This window comes from Poecilia reticulata, chromosome 15 (assembly GCF_904066995.2).
Source record: "Poecilia reticulata chromosome 15, P_reticulata-male-v2, whole genome shotgun sequence".
Classification (NCBI taxonomy): domain Eukaryota; kingdom Metazoa; phylum Chordata; class Actinopteri; order Cyprinodontiformes; family Poeciliidae; genus Poecilia; species Poecilia reticulata.
In genome coordinates this window covers 3,298,902-3,311,984 of record NC_088844.1, presented here as the reverse complement: position 1 = coordinate 3,311,984, position 13,083 = coordinate 3,298,902, and the positions used below count along the sequence as shown (strand labels likewise).

The 13,083-nt window shown below is 39.7% G+C and overlaps 1 protein-coding gene across 1 annotated transcript in view; it reads left to right on the top strand.

Annotated features, from left to right (window-relative positions):
• Nucleotides 1-2,856: 2,856 nt before the first annotated feature.
• Nucleotides 2,857-13,083, top strand: part of LOC103476610 (1-phosphatidylinositol 4,5-bisphosphate phosphodiesterase beta-1-like) — a 65,749-nt gene continuing 55,522 nt past the window's right edge. The window contains exons 1-2 of the mRNA XM_081616049.1: nucleotides 2,857-3,291; nucleotides 5,551-5,628. Coding sequence (XP_081472175.1) covers nucleotides 3,193-3,291; nucleotides 5,551-5,628 — 177 coding nt within the window. The 5' untranslated portion in view covers nucleotides 2,857-3,192. The remainder of the gene's footprint in view (nucleotides 3,292-5,550; nucleotides 5,629-13,083) is intronic.

Sequence of the window (13,083 nt, the reverse complement as noted above, 5' to 3'; positions counted from 1 at the left end):
GTTCCCTATCGGTCTCTCCAGTCAGCAGATCAGCTGCTATTGGATCCAGAAGGAAGCTCAGAGGGGTCAGGGCTTTCTCTGTCATTGGCCCTAAATTATGGAACGACTTGCCTTTGCAGGTCAGAGAGGCCCCTTCACTGTCCACTTTTAAAGCTCGTCTTAAAACCATCTATTTTACTTGGCTTTCAACACCAGCGGGATCTAGTTTTAAATTGTATGTTTTTGTTTTTAAACTGTAAGTTTTTATTTTTTTTATTATGTTGTGTTTTAATGTACAGCACTTTGAATTAGCTGTGGTTGTTTTAAAGTGCTTTATAAAGTTGGGTTGGTTTGGTTTGGTTTATGGGATTCCCCTATCTGACTCTGCTGACTTCCACTCACATGTGATGGACCTGTCATGTGGGTGAGGGATCAGGGGAGCGGGAGGACCAGGACCGATGCTGATCTGACAGAACACCGGAAGAGCGGAGAGTTCAGTGGGTGTTAGCAGTGAAGCTATTCAGTTGAGTGTAACGGTTTGATAGAGGCGCAGCTGCAGCCTAAGGAATAGCAGCTCGCTCATATTTCTAATAAACCCTGTTAGCAGTACTACATCTGCGGTGTGTTGGCGTCAGTATTTACTTACAGTACACCACTTTAAAAAGTAATTACAGGATTGAAAAGGTAAATGTATCTACATACGCCAGCTTTTTTTTTTTTTTACAGTTTTTCTGAAAGTGGTCACTATGCCAGTAATTTTTTTATCGTTCTTTCAGAAAAACGGTAGATTACCGTTCTTTCGAAAGAACGGTAAACTACTGGCAGCTACAGACGCCAGAAGTTTACCATTCTTTCACAGTATCTATACCGTACTTGCATTGACGATAATCTACTGTCAGGATTAATTACGGTACAGCTACTGTGCATTTACAGTAAACTTCTGCCGTCTATAGCTGCCAGTATGTTACTGTAAATTTACAGGATTATTTCTTAGAGTGCACGTCTGGATTGTGGAATTGTCACACGTATAAATGTGGCACAAATCGGATTTACTGAGGGGGGTGAGGGGCAAAAAAAACTGAATTAAGTCAATCAAACTGTCATGAAGAAGGCAGATGTTGCATATTGGCAACTAAAATCAGATTTGGGTCAAATTTGCCTGCGGTGTGACCGTAGGTGAATTATTGAATCACAAACACTCCAGCTTTAGAAGTTGTTTCAGGTTCTTTTATGACCTCCTGGTTGAAATGTCAGTTGTGTTAATAATTATGGTAAGCCAGCCACTCCTGAAATATTTCACTGTTACATGTTTTCATAACTTGAGGATAACTGCTGCACTCTTAAGAAATAATCCTGTAAATGTACAGTCAAATACTCCCGCCCACATGACCGGTAAATCACATGTGAGTGGAAGTCATCAGTCAGACACAGACAGGGGAACCCCATAACACTCTACACATAAGTGATCACAATGCAACTTATAACAAATACACATAACCATATGAACCCCAGGAGAACTAAAATACATAATTGTTAAAATACTACGGTGGTCGACAGGTGCAAATGCGCAGCAAACACGAGAAAAACAAATACAACAAAGAAAAGACGCAAACAAAAAAGAGATGCAAAAAATTCTATAAAAATAAGTGTTACAGACCACTAGAGCTTTGTGTCCGAATTCAGGGTCTGCATCCTTTCAAGCTTATTCTTTCATGGGCTTGAGAAACGACCCGGTCTACGGAAGAGGGGTCCTGCGAAGGCAGAGAGCATTGCAGAGAAGCTGTAGCCTTCAGCTAGCTGCCTAGCCTCCACCTCGGCGTTATGTTGTTTAGCAGCCGTGACACAACGTGATTTAAACAATGTTTGTAGGCGAGAATGTAGATGTATAAATTCGAAGCGGTCCATGAGGCGTCTATTCTTATATTATGTCTATGGAAAGTAGACTAAAGAGCAGAGCATTCTGGGTAAATATAACCAAAACAAACACATGGTTAGGTGCTTTTGCCAAAGACAAAGAGAAATACAACAATCTCCAAAATATGGCGTCACTCCATTTTTATTTAGATTTCGTGAAGAAGGAAGTTTAGTTGAGTGTCTTCTTTGGGTATTTTCATGTCGTTTCATTCACTAGTTCGTGGTGCAGCACCACCACAGGTGAGGAGCTGAACAGGCTGTGTGAAACCGAACCACATCGGCTGAAAATGTAAGAAATGTTGCAGTTTTGATTACCATTGAAACCAAGTTCCATTGGACTGTCATGTGTGAAAACACCCTAAGCAGGGCAGATAATTCTGATAGGGACAGGATCGTTTAATGTGAATTTAAAAAGAGTCTCCTTTATTTGCTTGAAAATAGAACCTGTTCTTAAGGTTTAAAAAATCCCTCTTTAGTCGTCCCCATCAGAGCTAAAACCTGGTCTCAGCCGAATCTTTACTAACTCTGTGTGACATTGTTTTTTTTTCCTGTCATCTGTGACCAAGGCCATTAACGTTCACTAGGAACAAATCCCTGAAGCGCGGTGTCAGAATATGATGGACAGCCTTCCCAGAGGAAAGGAAGCTGTTTTAGAACTGGATTAAAGCCTGTGGTAAACAAAGCACATATGAGTGGGATGGTGCATGTCTGCACACTGTATGGTGTCTTCTACCTTCTACACGTGACTCTGACTCGTCTTCATTGTCTTAATTTTTTCTCCTCTCTTTTATCTTCTTTCTTTTCCTTTTCACTCACTATCTTCTACCTTTCTCTCATCCCTCCCCCCGCCCCCCATCTGTGGGAAGCTGCCATTGTGCGCATGTCGCAGATGAGTCAATTTGTGGAGGCAGGACGGGCACACGCTCCCCACCCGCACGCGCGCGCATCCTGTCTCCCACGAAGGCATCTGTTTCAGTCTGTCTCTCCGCGAGATGCAGCACCAACAGAGGGGAGAGGGGGAGACGACGAGCCCGGGGAGGGAGGGAGGGAGGCAGAAGAAAGAGAGAGGTGTGAGAAAGGAGGAGAGGCAGAGCTAAGAGAGAGAAGAAAGGACAGAAATAAGAAAAGAAAAAGGAGTGAGCGGGGAAGAAGCGGGAGGATGACGGGATGCGGCTGTAGCAGCACAGCTTGTGACTTCTGAAGAGTTTCGCCTCGAAGATGGTTGAGTCGTATCCTCCTGGCGTTTGACTCTGAGCATCTCCAGCGCGTGAGCGTGTGTTTGAACGTGTGCATGAAGCCATGGCGAGTGCTCAGCCGGGGGTCCACGCACTGAAACTCCAGCCTCCCTGCATCTCACACACCCTGAGGAACGGAAGCAACTTCATTAAATGGGATGAGGTAAGAATGCAGACCCTCTCTCCCAGTACCCATATAACCTCCTTAAGTTCTTTACATGTCTTTCTCCTATACAGTGGGGAATTGAGTACTTTGTTTATGAAGTGACTCAGGAATTTCATTGAATCCATACCAAGCAAATTAATATGGAGTGTGAGAAAAATGAGGAGGAAATGTGCCATGTTGTCAGATGTGTTTACTGTTCATTTGTTGATTGAGCTTTGGCAGTAAGTACCTGCGTGCGCCGCGCCAGATAGGACTGATGGTGTTAACTGCATTTGCAGTCAGCTACTGTTTGGCCACCTGTTGGTGCAGAATCCATTGGCAAGTCTTTGTGTGTGTGTGTGTGTGTGTGTGTGTGTGTGTGTGTGTGTGTGTGTGTGTGTGTGTGTGTGTGTGTGTGTGTGTGTGTGTGTGCGTGTGTGTGTGTGTGAGCGTGTGTGTGTGTGCGTGTGTGTGTGTGTGTGTGTGTGTGTGTGTGCGTGTGTGTGTGTGTGAGTGAGTGTGAGCGTGTGTGTGCACGCGTAGGTGTGTACATGTATACACACTCAAATGTTCTCCATGAGCACCATCAGCTGTGTAAGTGTGGATATTAGTAGAGTTATGCCTGAGAGTGTGTTGGTATGCTGAAGTATATAGCCTTGACAATGAGGAAAAGCATGCTGTCCAGTCGCTATGGCAACTGGTATGGCTAGCAACATCCTAAACTAATATGAAGTGTCTGTCTGTATATATATATCTATATATATAAATAAATGCATGTATTGATATCATTTTGATCTCATCATTACAGCAGTTGGTTTCTACTTCCTCTTGTAGGCTATGCTGTGATTGGCTAAGAGGCTCCAAAAGCAAATAACATGACCTTTTCAAAGAGCATCCTAAATAATTTACACATCTCCCAAAGCTCAGCTATATAAATATCTTAACTGTAGATGCATTCTTTGGAGCTTTGGACAATTTACAATCTCTGCTGTGTTTTTTGTAAAATATTGACTGATATGAAAAATCTTGCGTAGCAGTCAGTCTTGCAACAAATCTGTTGAAACCTCTGGCTGAAGACTGTGGCTGTATGACAGTCAGACATGCTAATGGCTCGACATTCCGTCAACAGAGGCGATATTCCATAATAAGTGTCTTAGCACTGCTAATCCACCTCATTTGCTTTTGCAACTGCAATTTAAATCTGTCTGGCCTTATGGTTAGAAAGATGTTGAAGTAGGGAATAAGATCCATGCCTTTTTTGATTGATGGAAGAGCTTCATTTTCAACTCTTCTGGGATTTTGGCTACACAATTACAACTGTTCAGAAGTAAAAAACAAATGAAAGTAAGCGCAACCAGAGAGAATCACTAGCCTAACATGTAGCGCTGCAAACAACAAACTAAGAATGTGTTTATTTCTTAATTTAAGGATCCCCATTTGTCTTTACTACAGTAGAGACTATTTCCCATTAGTAGAGACTATTCTTCCTGGGGTCCACATCAACATTACTATAAGAATCCTTTACAAACACTCCTAAAAAGACATTAAGATATTTCTTAAGGCACAAAGTTAAATTAAGCACAAAAAATAAAATACAATTTAAATTAGCTAAGCTACTGTAACATGCTAATTCTTACAGTGAGAGGTCATCACTTTATTACATAAGGAGACGATGTGACAATGTGTGTTTATGTGAGTGGGAATGTAGACGCTGCTAACGGATGCTTACTAAACAGCTTCCTTACATGCAAAAGATCATAGTCAATTTATCTTCCTTTTTTGTTATTAATTTTTTAATAATAATAATGCTGTGCTCCATTTGAAAATAACTTTTTATGCTAAATGCTTTTTATATAAATACACAAGAAAGAATAACATTTTTAAATGCAGATGAACACACAACTTTTAATTTTTGAAATAGCAACTAATAATTATATTAGTGTTGTTCTATGCACATACAGCTGGATCACATCCAGCAGAATTCCAATTGGAAGCTGCCATGGGATGCTAGCTGAACATGAATGCGCTCAAATGAGTTGCGTCATCAGAAGTTTATGCTAGTTTCTAGTAAAATCATCTTTTAACACTGATGAATCAACACAGTTTTGTGTCACCAGAACAGGTGGACTGATTGCATAATTTGTATAGTAGTAAGCTGTGATATGTGTGATGAGACACTTGTCAGGATTTTTTAAAATGTTTCTTTCACTTCTAAAATGTTTTCTGCAGAAAGGCTCTTCTTCTTGTTACTGACTCCATACATTTATATATTTCCAGGATTTGTCAACAGTTACTCCAGTGACTCTACATGTGGATCCTCATGGATTTTACCTCTTCTGGACTGACCAAAACAAGGTGAGGAACCCACACTATTACCTGATGCAAATAATATAGAGCCTTGTGTCCATCATAATCCGTTACTAAAGAACTGAAAGTTTTAAAATGAATTTTTATGAGTCATTAAGTCATCCTTTAATCATTTATATCAGTAAGCATTACTCATGTTAATTAGTAATTGTTATTCATTAGCTTAACTAAATGTAAATTACATTCTCATTTTGGGCTTTTTTAACATTACATAATTGAATATTACCTGTTGTTCCTTACATGAAACATGTTACATTTATTTTTCACACAGCTGCTGCAAAAGTAAAGCAATAGTAAAATTTTGCACATGTAAAGCAGACTTAACATTTTACCATGTAAAAATGTTACGCGGTATTTGTAAAATCAACATGAATTCATGTTCATTTTAAACATGAATACAAAATAATGAACAGGAGAGTGTTTCAGGGCGTTTCTGGGTCCAAATGTAAGCAGAAAAAGGAGACTTGTAGCTTCTGGCACCGTCGTAAGTCTTTTAATGGTTGCTTTCATCTGGGAAGCAACCAAAAAATGGTTTTGACTAAATCTTGTCTTCTTTTATTGCAACCAGTATGCTTGTTTACTGATAGTGTTATTTTCAGGTAAGATTACTATGACAACTGGTTTGTGTGGTTTACTGTGGTGAAAGCTCCATTTTAGAAAGAAACAAACAAAAAAAGAAAACTGGGCTAGACATTGATTCAGGGTTTCCCCCAGAAAACTTGCTAAGCCCGGTGGTCGGGGTGCCGAGGCGTCCACCGTGTTTTTGTATTAAAAGATGTTAAGTTGACAGGAAATGTAAAAATATTACTGGGTAACTGGTATGTTGCAGGATAACATCTCCAGTGAAACGCTATTTATATCCACAACTAGCCTTAAAAGCAACAAATCGAAAAATGCAATTAAGATGAATATCAATTATTTGCTCTTCTGTTTAATCCTAATTAATTCAACAGCTCCCCAGGGCTTCAGGGGCCCAATAAATGCTAATATTTTAACGCAGACCACAGATATAGAAATGTAACATTTGTTTATTGAGATTATCAATGCTGTTGAATTTGATTTAATGGTTTCAGCATACATAAATTAAAAGACTATAACTTGTTTAACATTCAAGTTTAAGATTTTAATGAGCTAGCAAGTTTAAACTTTGAGTTTGAGCTCTGTTTGTTCACAAATACAAATTAGTAAACTCCAATTATAACTGATTGTTTCTTAGGTTGGCCAATTAAACTACTCCCCCTCTCCCAGATTAAATCTAACACAGAAGCTCTTAGAAGTGCTGTTGTTTTTAGCAGCAAGAGGGACCCCTAAGTCAAATTCTGCTCAAGGCCTCATACAGCCTTGCACCAGCCCTGCATGATGAGAGATGGAGAGATGCGCAACAAACGGGAGATTTAATTTAATGCTGCTAATGTGGCTTTAGTAGCTCTTCCATTTAGTGTCGAGTTTTAATAAGTGCTACAGAAGCTGTCTTGTTTGCTTAAGTTTATGGGATGAGTTTCTCAGATCTCCAAGCGGCCACGCACATTAACTCTGACTAAGTAGACAAAGCATTTGATATTAGAGATGTGCCGATCAGGCATTTTCCTGCAGATACCGATTCCGATCACCCATGAGGGCCGATCACCGATACGATCACATAATTATTATCTTTTTAATCAAAAACACTACCGGTTACATTATGTGGAAAAAGGAACCATGAATTCACCTTAATTTAGACAAAAATTTGTTTTTAATAACTTTTTCCAAGAACAAAACAGGCATTGTGCAAATTGTACTGCTATCAGTAATACTATCTTTAACAGACTGATAACATATGGAGGCTGTGAAGAGGCTAAATAATGCAAAGAGTCTAAATAAAACCTCTCAACATTGCCAAAAAAATTCAAGTATAAAACTTAACATTCAAAGGCAAATACAGGATCCATTACAATAAACAATCCAGAGTTACTGAATGAAAACTTCCTGATAGCATGGCGGCTAGCTGATTACTGCTAGTTCTGAGTGGCTGTTTCTGACTGAGCGGAGTAATTATGCAGAGCAGGGAGGAGATCGATTATTTTTTCAGAGATTATCTGTCTCATGTTAGGACAGCGAAAGTTTTAATACGTATGTAAAATTTATTTTTTAAGTTAGATGCTGCAGCTTTAAGCAGAGGTTCAGTGTGAGAGTCACTACCAGGTGGAGCAGAAGCGGCGCTCCGTCTGTGAAATATTACTACCTGTAGTGCGTAGCAGCGGTTCAACAGCGAAAGCAGAACCAGCGTCTTACATCGCAGCTCGAAGACTTGAATCATTTTGCGGGTTATTTGTTTAGCTTTCTGACCGTCATGCTAATCCGGGTGAGTGTTTGTAGCTGTGCGCTGCTTTACCTGCTATCTGATCCTCCATATTTAATCCTCTTGATGCAGTTTGACTTGCTTCACCCACGTGCTTCAATTTTCCGCTGCAACACGCAAACTTCCCCATTCACTCAGTGCGTTATAGTTCCACATCGCTTAGGATTTGTTGCTACGCGTTTGCGCAGTGTGAAGGAAAGAGGAGACCAGCTGCACAGGCAGGCTGAGAAATGAGATGCAGGTGATCGGTTTGTGTGATCGGCAACAAGAGACCGTGATCGGCGATCACCGATCATACACCTTTTCACGGAAATCGGCCGATTATGATCGGTGGCCGATCTATCGGTACACCTCTATTTGATATAGTTTGATGCATCTTGTAACCGAAAAAATAATACTAAAAACTAGAAAATTCCTGCAGAAATTTTACGGGGCCTGCCAAAGTGTGCCCGTCGGATTTTTAATAAAGTGTTCTGATGCTAAAAATTAGCAATGATGCTAAAGAAAGCTGCAATGTAGTCAATAACCTGTGGGGAGTCAGAAGCATGTTCACTAAGCTGTTCTTGTACCATTTAGTATGTTGCATAAGCTAAAATTAGTCAAAATGCTAATAATAGCATGAATGCTATCAGTAGTATGTGGAGCATCACTAGCATGTTGTCTCTCATTACTTACTCCATTCACTATAAAAATGCTGCTAATAAGCAAGAAAAGCATTCTGATGCTTAATATTAGCATCAATGCTAAGCTGAGCTAAATTGTAGTCAAAAACCTGTGAAGAGTCAGAAACATGTTGACGAAGCTGTACTTGCACCATTAATTTTGTTAAAATTTATGCATAAGGTGAAATTAGCCAAAATGCTAATCTTAGCATGTTTGCTATCAGTAGCATGTTTGGCATCACTAGCATGTTGTCTGTCATTGACTTAGTCCATTCAATATACTAAACATGGTTAAGTACTAAATTTAGCTCAAAGCTCATTTAAGGTGAAATGATAATGCCTGATTTGTGCAACTTTATTATTCATCAAACTGAAATGACTGAAATTCTTGCCAGATCTATCATCATATTTCTATGGCTGATATAGTTCACTACAACATCACAATAGCTTCGCACATCTTCTTCTCACTCACGGTCCGAAATAAAAAAAAAAATACAAACAGTCGGTAATTGTTTATTTCTCGAAAATGTTCAAGCTTCATTCGAAGGATTTTAATTCACACTCAAAAATTCAGAGAACTAATTTTATGTAAGCAAAATATAAATAGTCAAAGGAAATATTTATTCTTCCCAAAATGCATTGTGAGACCTGCCTCTGCGCCTGCTTGTGAGACTACTCCCTGCCTCTTTCTGGGACCCGTTGCTATGGTAATTAATTATCTGGACCTGGGCTGGCTCTCTCTGTCAGACAGCATGCTGGAGACAGAGTTTCTATACTTAAGACACTCAGCGTCGGTCTCAAGGACGCTGACAAAAAACCATAAGCCTTAGCAAAATGTAGAAAATATTTTAATATTATATCTTCTAATCCAATATTATAACTATCTCGAGGGGAAAAGATAATAAAAGCTAATATTATCACTTACCTGAGAGGATGATTGAGGCCTTTATTTTGACATTTTCATTAAGCTTCATTTGAAATTGCAAAACTAATCCCAGGTGTAACAGTGGTTTTGTTAAACCAGTTATCTAATGACCAAAAGAGCAATTACATGATGTAAATATTGTCAAGGCTTTTATTTTGAAATTTTCAGCAAGCTTCATTTGAAACGGCCACACTAATCCCATGTGTAATAGTGACCCTGCCATGAGGCAGAACTGCCTGCCTCACCTTGAGTCTGTTCTCTGCCGTTTCTCATCGCTCCTTCGCACACAAAAGACGATACACACACAGTTGGTGACAAAAAACACTGTACATTATATACATAAGATATTGAGAGAAAATGCTAATAAATGCTAATATTATTTCACCGCCTATTGTGGTGCATTAACTCAAGAGAATAAGATAACAAAAGCTAATATAATTGCACCGTCTACAGTGGTGCACTTACCTGAGAGAATTATTGAGGCTTTTATTTTGAAATTTTGTAGTAAGTGTAATTTGAAATGTTAACACTAACGCTATGTGCAACAGTGGTTTTGTTAAACCAGTTATATAATGCCCAACAGAGCAATTCTATGATGTAATAATCTTCAAGGCTTTTATTTTGAAATTTTCTGTGAGCTTAATTTTAACTTGCCAAACTAATCCCATGTGTAATAGTTATAGTGTTAAATCAGTTGTATAACGCTCAAAACACAAGTAGTTGTAAATACCAGTTAAGTTCTCCTCTATAGTAAACTACAGTTCTGCCATGTTAACATGATCCTCAGCCCTGTTTTAAGTGAGAGTTGGCCACAGTTAGAACTACAGACATGGCTGCCCTGCCCTGCTCTGTGTAATTAATCCCCCGTCAACTTCAGCTGTCATTGGCCTACAGGGTGAGAGTAATTTCTGTTTAGTTCAGTGTTTCTCAACCTTATTTGGGTCAGCGCCCCCCCAGCCTTTATCCAGGTCCCTCACTGCCCCCCACCAAAGAATTTGCAGGCTACTTTGCACTGACCATTATTTTATCATTAATATTACTATCACTATTGTAGATGTTTTGATTTTTATGATTGTTTCTGGAGTTATCAAAAATAATTTCCCAGAGAACAAAAAAGTCATGGGAATAGAAATTATTTTCACAAGTATCTATGAAAAATGCAATGAACATTCAAGTTAAAATTGGTAGGCCTAACAGCAGCCAATCAGAGTGGAAAAAATATTCTTATTTTGTGCCATTTTCTAGTTGTTAAATCTTGCACAAAATGACCAGATAAAAGATGTTCAACATGCCAGTTTAAACTTTGAACTATTTGAAAAATGACTGAGCTCTGGTGAGCAAGCAAGATGGCGACAGCTTAACCAGGTGGCTCCCCGACAAAATTTAAAAGCCGATGTTATTTACAAATGTAGGATATAAGATAAACTTAAAAGTGAGCCGGAATGCCCAAATCTAAATCAAGGAGCGCTCTGTTGTCCCGAAAATCAATGTTAAGAGAAGAAGAAATGAACGAAGAAGGTATGGCTAGCCTCTCGGACTCGGAAGCATCATTAGCGGCTAACGACTCAGCTAACGAGACGGCTAATCTACAAACTATTCTCCAAGAACTAAGAGAATCCCGTCTAGAAAATGGTGATGGCTTCCGAGAGGTTAAAGAGGAGATAAAGAATGTAAACAGAAGACTGGACGAGGCAGAGACACGCATCTTTGAAGCGGAGAACAGAATTCAGCAGCTCGAAGAGGAGGAGCTATGAAGCTCAGTAAAGTACAAGACGAATTCAAGGCTAAGCTGGTGGAACTCGAGGGGAGGTCGAGAAGGGACAACCAGAGGCTCCATGGCATTGTGGGGGGCTCTGAGGATGGCTCACCATCCATCTCAGCCTTCATTGATAATCTACTCCGGGACAAACTGGACATTCCGACATCACTCGACCTGAACATCGAGAGAGCTCACCGCTCTCTGGGACCCAGAGCTCCGCCTGAAGCCCCCCGCGTTCAGTAATAGTCAAGTTCGACACATCTAAGGTAAAAGACAAAGTACTAAAACGAGCCTGACAAAAGAAAGGCTTAACGGTGGCGGGGAGAAAAGTCATAGTGGACCATGATTATGCTCCAGACGTGTTAAAACAGCGACGTGAGTACATTGAAGTGAAGCGGGTCTCAAGAAAAAAAAGATTAAATTCCAAACCCCGTTCCCGGCCAAGTTGAGAGTATTCTACGAGAACAACACGCGTGTCTACAACTCTGAAGCAACTAAAGACATGGCGAATCAAGGCTTCCAGATCACCGTTATCCAGCCGTCAACGACGTTGGTTGACAAGATCAAGAGCACCGATGTGGACCAAGTCGGGAAAGAATGATAAAGATCATCGACCGAACGGAACACAGGAGGGAAACAAGAAGAAACTGGACGAGTTTAGAAGAGAATAAGCACAACCACAGGAGCGGACGGATCAAACATAACCAGGGACTATTTTACTATTTTTTATTACTTATCTTTTGATGTTAATTGGAGTCGGGGACCGCGCCTCCTAGAAAATGGAATGCTACAACCAGGTAACGCCACCAGAGGGCCCCTCACAGCCACAGAGCCGCTGGTTTTCCCTCAAAATCGCTCACAAACTATAACACCGTTAAGGTCGTTAATAAGACCAAAGGAAAGGGGGTCTTTAAAAGGACGTGTGTTAGCTTGTTTTACAAAGCCAAGATGTTTGGATTGTTCACAGTTGTTCTTAGTTTGGGTAGCTTAGGGTTGTCATTTATTTTACTCGTTCTGAATGTCTAGCAATATGCAAACCATGACTTCATTATCACCTCTTAGAAACACAACTTATAATGCAAAAGGAGTCCATAATCCAATAAAAAGGGCAAAAATATTAGGAAAAATGAAAAAAGAAAGAGCAGAAGTAGTATTCCTCCAGGAAACTCGTCTCTCAGAGGTAGAGCATATAAACTTAAAAGAATGGGCTTTAATCAGGTATTTAGTGCATCACATAAATCTGGTCGTAGAAGGGGGGTGGCAACCTTAATATCCCAAAGGGTCACATTTGAAATGAGCCAAGAATATATAGACAAAAATGGTAGATATAATATTGCAATGGGCAGACTGGAAGGACAAGACATTACCTTTATCAATGTGTATGCCCCGCCAGGTTCAGTGAACATTTTATAAACATATCTTTGATATGATGATAACTAAATCACAAGGCATAGTAATCTGTGGCAGAGACTTTAATGTAAGACTAAATCCTTCTGAAGATACATCTAAACAACCCAGAGTTAATTGCAGTACAGGTAGGAAGATCAGAAAGATGATCAAAGAGCTAAGGATAAGTGACGTTTGGCACGAATTTAACCTCAGAAAATGGGACTATACATTCTACTCTGCAGCTCATCATTCATATTCAAGAATTGATTATTTTTTTATGTACAACAAGGACTTAGACCGAGTAGAAAAATGTAATATTGGGCTGATGGACATCTCAGATCATTGCCCACTTCAAGTAGAAGTAAATGTT